This window comes from Ornithorhynchus anatinus, chromosome 1 (genome assembly GCF_004115215.2).
Source record: "Ornithorhynchus anatinus isolate Pmale09 chromosome 1, mOrnAna1.pri.v4, whole genome shotgun sequence".
NCBI classification, from domain to species: Eukaryota; Metazoa; Chordata; class Mammalia; order Monotremata; family Ornithorhynchidae; genus Ornithorhynchus; species Ornithorhynchus anatinus.
The window spans coordinates 121,421,446-121,431,304 of NC_041728.1; the positions used below are offsets into that span (position 1 = coordinate 121,421,446).

The 9,859-nt window shown below is 41.5% G+C and overlaps 1 protein-coding gene across 3 annotated transcripts in view; it reads left to right on the forward strand.

Moving 5' to 3' along the window:
* Positions 1 to 9,859, forward strand: part of ADIPOQ (adiponectin, C1Q and collagen domain containing) — a 97,194-nt gene extending 87,335 nt beyond the window's left edge. For all 3 annotated transcript variants that reach the window (XM_039912794.1, XM_029082489.2, XM_001506599.3), the window contains 2 exons: positions 6,312 to 6,542; positions 8,802 to 9,859. In XM_039912794.1, coding sequence (XP_039768728.1) covers positions 6,320 to 6,542; positions 8,802 to 9,328 — 750 coding nt within the window. In that variant the 5' untranslated portion in view covers positions 6,312 to 6,319 and the 3' untranslated portion in view covers positions 9,329 to 9,859. The remainder of the gene's footprint in view (positions 1 to 6,311; positions 6,543 to 8,801) is intronic.

Sequence of the window (9,859 nt, forward strand, 5' to 3'; positions counted from 1 at the left end):
GCCTAAGGCTCTGGGACCTTAGTTTCATCATTGCCTCAAGAAAATGTTCCAAGAATGCAATTCTCTACAGTTAGTATTGTTAAAACCCTGGCGGAGCTGATCCAAGGTCTGCCAAACTCAATCTTAAGCAGCTGTTGACCCACAAAGAAGGCCAACTGGGTCATCAGTTTTCTGACCAGGTTATAACAGAAAGGGAGGTTGCGGTTCTGAGGAATTCCTTGGACTGCTCCTGGGAACTCAGCCTAGCTTGACATCTAATGAGACAGAGGTTTTCAGATTCAGAGATATATTACCAGTCCTGTGTCGCAAATGGAAGACCAGTTCTGTCACTTGCTGTCACTTATGAATATATCTGTCACTTATGTACATATCTGTATTCATCTGTAATTTATTTATATTAATGTTTGTCTTCCCCTCTAGACTCTGAGCTCATTGTGGGCAGGAATGTGTCTGTTCGTTGTTATATTATTCTCTCCCAATTGCTTAATACAGTGCTTGCTTTGCAGACAGTAAGCTCTCAATAAATACGATTGAATGAATGAATGAACTTGCTGGCTGTATGACTTTGGACAAGTCACCTGACTACTCTGTGACTCAGTTTTCTTCTCTGTAAAATGGGGGTGAAATGCCTGTTCTATTTCTCCTTAGAATTTGAGCACATTGTGTGACAGGGACAGCATCTGATCCATTACACTATATCTAGCCCAGCACTTCGCCCAGTTCTTGGTATATTGTAAACAATAAATATCACAGTTATTAATATTATTATTAACAGATGGAGAGCTATGCCTAGCTGGCAGTGGATGAGAGAAAGGAGTGAAAGATTTGTCACCATTCTTTCTTTCAATCATTCAGATTTCAGCCTGGATGCTTACTGCAGTTTATAAAAAAACAAAAAACCAAAAAACAGGCAGAAGATAAAATATGCTTTTTACAAATCAGAACCCTTTAAGTTGTCAGACTCAGGATTGACCCTTACGTCACTGTCTTGTGCCATTTTCCTGGAAAGGCCGAACAGAAGGGAATGCATAATTAGTCCTTATTTAAGCACTAGTTCTACTTCCCCAACAGGCACAAGGAGTGAGCAAAGCCAGGCTGCTGCATATGTCCAGTTTTCACCCATCTGACATCTGGGAACCCTCCACTTATGCTTTGAATATACACTATCAAGCTTGAAGCTTTGTATAGTTCATGTAAAATGGTTTTCACTCCAGAGGATCGGTATCTATTGCATCTATTCACTTGATTCCTTTCCTCCGAGGCCCTGTGAGGTGGTTATATGGCATTTTCAAGCAGGAAAACTAAATGGTACAAATCCTAACTGGCAAATTAATGGTAGAGTTAGAACAGGCCCCAGAGCAGATTCCATTCCAAAGTAGTTATTAAAATGTGAGATCGACATGGGCAGCTGATTTATTTCTAGGAAAACATCTAAAGGAATGGAGTCCATGGAGGTTTGTTATTTTTCTGAGTTTTACATGCCTCTAACTGTAAATTGTACTCACCTCATCTTCCTCTGACCCATAGCTCTCACTGCTGACTGGATAACCTGGGACTCTCTCCCCAATCCCCAAAGTACCTTATTTTAGTCTTCCCCCACCCCATTTCAAAGCTCCCCTAAAATTCCCCCTCCTCCAACAAACATTAGAGGATTAATTTCCATCCTGCCAATCAAGGGAAGGATTTACAGAGAAGCAGCATAACATAGTAGAGTATGGGCGTAGGAGTCTGAAGGTCATGGGTTCTAACCCTGACTCCTCCACTTGTCGGCTGTGTGACCTTGTGTAAGTCATTTCACTTCTCTATGCCTCAGTTACCTCATCTGTAAAAAGAGGACTGAGATTGTGAACCCCATGTGGGACAGGAACTGGGTCGAGCCTGATTCACTTGAATGCACCCCAGCACTTAGTACAATACCTGGCATATAGTAAATTCTTAACAAATACCATTATTATTGTTATTAATTTTAATTTTATACTTCCTCAGAACTTATCTACGTATCTCAAATTGAGTATAGATTAGATTGTTTATTATGACTGTCCTACCACTAAATCAATAAATGGTATCTACTGAGTAATTAGTACAGTGCTCTGCACATAGTAAGTGCTCAATAAATACTATTGAATGAATGAATATAGACAAAGCGCTGTACTAAGCACTTAATATTTTTATGGCTGTCTCCCCATCAGATGGCTGGTCCTTGTGGGAGAAGACTATGTCTTCTGATTCTCTTGTACTTTCCCACCTAATTAGTTCAGAACACCGCAAGCAGTTGATGTTCGGTATATACCCTGAGTTCTGCTCTTGTGACTCACCAATGGAGACCAAAAAATAGAAATGCAGAAGGAACAATACAATTAGTGTGACAACATTAAAGATGATGTTAAAAATGAATGAATTAATCAATGAATAAATTGTATTTTTTAGGGTTTACTCTATGCAAAACACTGTCTTAAGTGCTTGGGAGAGTTCAGTAGACTTGGTAAACACAATCCCTACCATCAAGGAGCTTACAGTCTAGTGGAAGAGACAGACATCAAACGATTTATAGACAGGAAAAGCAATATAGTATAGGGATAGGTACAGAAGTGTTATGGGGCTGGCGTGGGGTGAATGTTAAAGTATTTTGGATGAATTGACTCAACAGCATAGGTGATATAGAAGGGAAGGTGATGAAGGTAGGGAAAATAGAAGTTAGTGAGAGAAAGCTTCTTGGAGGAGGTATAATTTAGTAGGGTTTTGAGGGTGGGGAGGGTTGGGGTCTGTTAGATATGAAGGGGAAGAGAGTTCCAGGTAGGAAGGAGGGCTTGAAGAAAGACACAGTAAATAGGCTGGTATTAGAAGAGTGAAGTGTGCTGACTGGCTGGGTAGGAGAGGACTGTAGGACAGGTAGGATGAATAGACCTGATTGGGTACCTTAAAGCTATTGGTGAAGAGTTTCTGTTTGATGCAGAAATGGATAGGCAAGTATTGGAGGTTTTTGAGGAGGGGAGGCATGTGTGGAGAATAATTTTTTAGAAAATTATTCAAGCAGTAAAATGAAGTATGGACTAGAGAGGGGAGAGGCTGGAGGCAGGGAGGTCAGTGACGAGGCTGTTGCAAGAGTAGAGTGGGGGACAAGTTCCTGTATCAGCATGTTAGCAGTTTGGGTGGAGAGAACGTGGTGAATTTCAGGTAGTCTGTTAAGGATTTGGTGACATAGAATATGTGGGCTGAATGAGGAAGGAAAGTAGAGGATAATACCTAAGTTATTTGCTTCTAAAATAGAGAATGGTCATTTTGTCAGCAGGAGGAGAAGGTTGGGGTAGAAAGATGAGTTCTGTTTCAAACATGTAAGTTTGAGGTTTTGGAGAGACATTCAAGTAGTGATGTCCTGAGAGCAGGAGGAAACATAAGATTGCAGAAAAGGAGAGAGGTAAGCACTGAAAGAGAGGTTATAAATCAATCAATCATATGCTTAATACAATGCAGAGCACTGTACTGAGCACTTGGGAAAGTACAATAAAACAGAATCAGCAGACAATTCCCTGCCTATGGTAGTTGAAACTGTGAAAGAGAATGAGAATGAGTGGTATAAATGGAGAATAGAAGGGGACCCAGAGCTGAACCTTGAGGAACCCTCACAGTTAGGAGATGGGCGTCAGAAGAGAAGTCTGATCAAAGAGACTTAGAAGCAGCCTGAGAATTAGGAGAACCAGGAGAGGACGGTGTCAATGAAACCAAATTTAGTTAGCATTTCCAGAAGAAGGGGGCGGTGCATGGCATAGAAGGTATCTGAGAGGTATAAGAGTTTTAGAATGGAATAGAGTTTGTTGGATTTGGCAGGAAGGAAGTCATTGGTGGTCTTGTAGAGAGCAGGTGCAGTGAACTGAAAGAGGCAGAAGCCAGACTGCAGGAGGTTCAGGAGAGAGTTGGAGGAGAGGAAGTAGAGGAAGTGAGTACAAAAACTAATTTGAGGAATTTGGAAAGGAATGGTAGGAGCAAGATGGGATGATAACTGGGGGGTGCAGCTTAGAAAAAAATGATTTTTTTTTTGGTAAGATAGGGAAATGTGGGCATGTCTGAAAGCAGGGAAGGAGCCACTGGAGAGTGACCAGTTGAAGATGTCAATCTGGGAGGGGAGAAGAAAGAGGACCAGTGATTGAATAAGGTGCAAAGGGATGGGATCAGAGGCACAGATGAAGAGGGTAGATTTCAAAAGCAGGCCGGAGATATGGCTAGGCTAGGAAAGATGAGAGAGTCAGTGAGAGGGCAGGGGAAAGGTGGGACTGGAGAAGTGGGTGGGAGATTTTAGGGAGTTCACACCTGATTTTAATTTTGTTGATAAAAGTGATAGAAAGGTTACCAGGAGCAAGAGATGGGGGTGATTTAAAGAGGGGATTTAAAGAGGGATTTAAGAAGGGGATTTAAAGAGGGAGTTAAGATACATGCTGATCTAAGCATTTATCATATGTCACTATGAGTTCTGCATCCGGCTTCTCACTGATCTCCCTGCCTCTCCCTTCTCCAGTCCATACTTCATTCAGCTGTGTGGATCATCTTTTTTTTTAAAAAAAATTCTCACTCCACCTCTCCCTAAAAACCTCCAGTGGTTGCCTATCCAACTTTACACCAAACAGAAACTTCAAACCATTGGCTTTAAGGCACTCCTTGAAACTTTATCCTACCTTCATTGACACTGTCCTCTCTTGGTTCTCCTCTTATCTCTCTGACTGCTCCTTCTCTGTTTCTCTTGCAGGATCCTCTTTTGCCTCCCACCTTCTGACAGTAGGGATCCCTCAAGGCTCAATTCTAGGTCCCCTCCTATTCTCTATCTACACTCACTCCCTTGGAGAACTCATTCACTCCCGTGCCTTCAATTACCATCCCTATGCATATTATTCCCAAACTACATCTCCAGCCCTGATATTTCTTTTTCCCTGCAATTTGAAGTTAATGAACACTTATTTAAAGAGGGTATTATTTAAGCAAGGTCTATACTAGCAGGTCAAGTTGACAATTGAGATGATTATCCAGATAATTAAAGAAAAAACCTCCCAATTATCTAGAGAGTTCAGATGAAAGCATTTATTGGCCAAAATGATCTAGTTCCACCTGACTTTGAGTTGCGTTGCTGGCCTTAGTGTTCCGAAAGAAGCTAATTGGCAAAGAATGGTGGTCGTGCCCCTAAGAGATCACCTAATTCACAGAGTTGACATTGTCTCTCTTAAATAGCCAGTGGTTTGGCCTAGTTCAACTAACCCATACTCTTTATTATAGCTGCTTTTCTACCAAAAAAAAATAAAAATCAAGATCTTGAAAGGAGAAGCAAGACCACAATCCTGATAGGCAGGGAGCCTGTCTAGCACATATAATTCAGTTTTACAGATCAGTAAGTCGGTTATGGTGGCCTTTGACAGCAGTCACAAGTACTAAATAGCCCCTAGCTGACAATAATCCCACTAACATTACCCATTCAAGATTCTACTGAGAAAAGATAAGCTGAAAAGTGAATTATATAGTATAAAACTGGACAAATGGCTACCCTAATGTCAATAATCCTATGGACCCACCAAATTAATTTTACACTGGCAAACCTTTCATTAACACCAAAAACCACATCTTTCTCTTTCAACCCAACTAAATACTACTACTAATAGCAATAATAATTATAGTATTTGTTAATTGCTTACTCTGTGCCAAGTACTGAGGTATGATCCAGTGTCCTAAATAGGGTTTACTATCTAAAGGGAAGGGACATCATGTATTTAACTCCCATTCTGAAGATGAGGAAATTGAGGAACAGAGAAGTTAAGTCATATGCCCAAGGTCTCACAGCAGGGAAGTGGTGAAGCCAGGATTAGAATACAGGTTTCCTGACTCCCAGTCCTTTGCTCTTTCCACTAAGTCACACTGTTTTCCTGATACTGTGCTCTCATATTATTAGCATCTCAAATTCCCCATCATCAGGGCCATCACTTTCCCCTTTGAAAGTGAAATACAAATGCATTTGTCAATCTTGGGTTTTCATTCTATATTTTTTTAACAGAGCTGCACTGGCCCTTGGATCAGACAATTTCTGTATTCTAATATATTCCTAGCAAACATTAAGATGTTATTTTCTGATCAAATGCATTGACAGACTTGGGCGAAATGTGAGAATCATAGTTACTTAGAGCCAAGTAGTTTGACCTCAGAAGCTCAGGGCAAGGTTTAGAGTGGTCGCTTGGTCCAACATTCTTGATCAGATCACCAACTAGATTATTAGGGCTTTCTGTTCCTTTAGGTAAATTCTCTTCCTATCCATGGCTAATCTATGATGTCAATTTCAGGGTTCAGGATGAAACAAGGGCCATACCAACTCCTTGGCTTTCTGCTGCTGGCCAACCTATGTTACAGTCAGGTTGGTCCGACTGAGGAGTCTGCTGATGATCCTCGCTTTCCCAAAGGACACTGTGCTGGCTGGATGGGGGGTGCCCCAGGACATCCAGGCCACAATGGGGCTCCAGGAAGAGATGGACGTGATGGAACAAATGGAGAAAAGGGGGAGAAAGGAGACCCAGGTATGTGATCTCTGAAGTTGCAGGTATTCGGGCACACCCTATCAATTCTTGTAAGCAAAGTCCTGAGAGTGAGCAAGAAAATTTCAGTACCTCAGTCGAAGGTGAGCCAAAGCGGTATTTATCAGACTGCCCTGCAAATGAGCGAAACCTATAGTCAGGATGAAAAACTACATAACTCGTCTGGAAATTGATATTCTGGAGAAAAATGTTTGTTGTCCTTTTCACTCAGATGAATGACCCAGGTTTTGGTAGGTCATGCAGTTTGGGACAATAATTCAATGCTTTCAAACCTGATATTTTAATGTGCTCTTGATTACCTTAATGAAATTTTACTGTGCTCTTGATTATCTTTATGAGTGTAATGACAATAATAATAATGATAGTGGTTTTGCTAAGCACTTACTCTCTGCCAAGCACTGTACTAAGCCCCAGGGTCGATACAAGATAATCAGGTTGGGCAATTTTAATGTGCATCATCTTAATTAGGAAAAAAAAGATAAGAAAAATGGTCATGTTCATTTAATGGGAGTCTAATGGTATGAATCTCAGTCAAGATTTCCATTAGAAATCCCACTACCAACACTTGACAGAGTTTGTCCAAGAGACCGGTTCACACCTAAAACTTGATAGGATAGAACACTGCCCCCAAAAGTTGGTGGTTTTAAATTAATTAGTTACATTCTTATGGCCCCAGTGTTTCAGTGATCTGCCTTTCAGTCACGTCAACAGGGTGATCAGAGAATTAACCAGGCCTTCAAATAATAAGAATAATACTGGTATTTGTTAAGTGCTTTCTATATGCCAAGCACTCGTCTAAGCACTGGGGTAGATATAAGGTAATCAGGTTGTCCCACGTGGGGCTCAAAGTCTTAATTCCTATTTTCCAGATGAGGTAACTGAGGCACAGAGAAGTTAAGTGACTTGCTCAGAGTCACACAGCCGACAAGTGGTGGAGCCGGGATTAGAACCCATGACCTCTGACTCCTAACCCCATGCTTTTTCCACTAAGCCATGTTGCTTCTTCAAAGTAGTGGTGACTGTCAACTACTTGGGTTCTCCCTCTCCCTCCTGCCTCTGTCTCTCATCATGGTTGAAACTTGCAGTGGATAAGAAGTTAAGTGAGTTTCCCAAGGTCAGATAGCAGATAAGTGGGAGGGCTGGGATTAGAACCCAGGTCCTTCTGACTCACAGGCCCATGCTCTATCCACTAGGTCAAGCTGCTTCCCCATTCTCTTGGACAAGCCCCCACTCCTACCTCTGGGACAAAGCTAGAACCCCAGATAGACGGAGGTGTTCTGGCCTGTGGAACGGAGTGGCCCCACTATCTGTCCAGACCTGACACTTGCTCAAACTGATTCAGCTCTCCTGATATTGACCACCATCATCCCCACTGCCATCCTGACCATCAAATCCCATGAAGCACACCTTTTCTCAGCTGTCTCTTTGAACACTTGGTCTCCTTTAAAATTTTGGGACAGCTGCCTGAGTTAATTCCACACTAGCTGAGGCCTTTGGGTGTTTTGGAAAACAAACCGAAAAAGTACGGAATCAATAGGTTTGCATATGCTCAGTTGTAACACTGCCAAGGAGATTTTAGAAGAGTCTCAAAATCTAGCCATGGCAATGCCAGATAAGCACAAGGGATTTTAGCGGTTTGAAAAAGCTGTCAAAAAACTCCCATGAAGTGTGATCCTAGTTTCATCAGAGTACTTAGTGAAACATCTTCCTCTGCCCATCTGTTCCTTCTACCGTTATGAGTGCAATAATGATAATAATAATAATGGTGGTTTTGTTAAGCACTTTACTCTATGCCAAGCACTGTACTTGGCCCAGGGGTTGATACAAGATAATCAGGTCTGGCAAATGTTCAAATTTCCTTGAGGCTAAAGGCCTTGAAGGTTGAAAGAAATTAGGCCAGCCTTAAAAGGCTTGGGGATAATGAGAATTAAAGAATTACATTTGGAAAAAACAACTTCTGTGTTCACTGCGGGACAAATGGTTATCCCTCTATGGGCATCTGTTTATTTTGTGCTGCTGTGTACCCGGGTAAAAACAGTGGTGTGAATTGGTCCAAATCTTATTTTGGCATGATATCGATCAATCAGTGGTATTTATTGACCACTTACTATGTGCAGAACACTATACTAAGCACTAGGAAGAGTACAAATCACAATATAAAAGACACATTCCCTGCCCACAATGAGCTTATAGTCTAGACAGATATGTTCATTATCCTCACGTTATCATTGTATTCCCTAGGTCTGGAAGGTTCCAAGGGTGATCCTGGTGAAATAGGAGTAAAGGGGATAGAAGGACCTAGAGGATTTCCTGGAAACCCTGGGAAGAAAGGAGATCGCGGAGAAGGTGCCTACGTTTATCGATCCGCCTTCAGCGTGGGACTGGTTTCTGGTGTACCTGTTCCCAATATCCCTATCAAGTTCACCAAGATCTTCTACAATAACCAGAATCACTATGATCCAACCACCGGCAAATTCCACTGCAACTTGCCGGGGCTGTATTACTTCTCCTACCACATCACGGTGTACACAAAAGATGTTAAAGTTAGCCTGTATAAGAAGGATAGGGCAGTTATGTTCACCTTTGACCAGTTCCAGCAAAACAACGTCGATCAGGCTTCAGGTTCCGTCTTACTGCATCTGGATGCTGGAGAGGAAGTTTGGCTCCAAGTTTATGGGGAGGGAGAGCACAATGGGATTTACGCTGATAATGTCAATGATTCCACTTTCACAGGGTTCCTTCTGTATCCTGACATGGACCATGAATAAATTTTGAGGCCTTATTCAGGAGAGGCAAGCAGAGGGCTAATTAAAGAGTCAGTCTCAGGGCACAGTCTTACACACAAGTTCTAACCTCATTGGACAAGGAGTCAGGATTATTTTTCAACCATGATCAATTAAGATGATGTTTGGAAGTGAACATAGAGGTCTAGACCATGTAATCGACTGGCGCCTCAGGCTTTGCATTGCCTCCATTCTAAAGGATTCTTTTATGCAATAGCTTTGCTGTTCAAAGTTGGTAGTTCAGAGATCAATAAATAGTGGAAACCCTTGGGCCCAAATGCACTAGGATTTCAGCAGGTAGGACATCAGCAGCAGGGAGGGCAGATATTAGCTACTATAGCCTCTAGTGTTTATTGTGCAATTAATAACCTAATATTTGCTTTCAAATTTAAATTCTTCCAAAGGTTCATAAATGTACACCTATTTTCTGAGCAACACACACATACAAAGTTATTGAAATATTTTCATATTATTTTTATAAGTACTAACATTCACTAATAAATTTTTTTCCTCTAA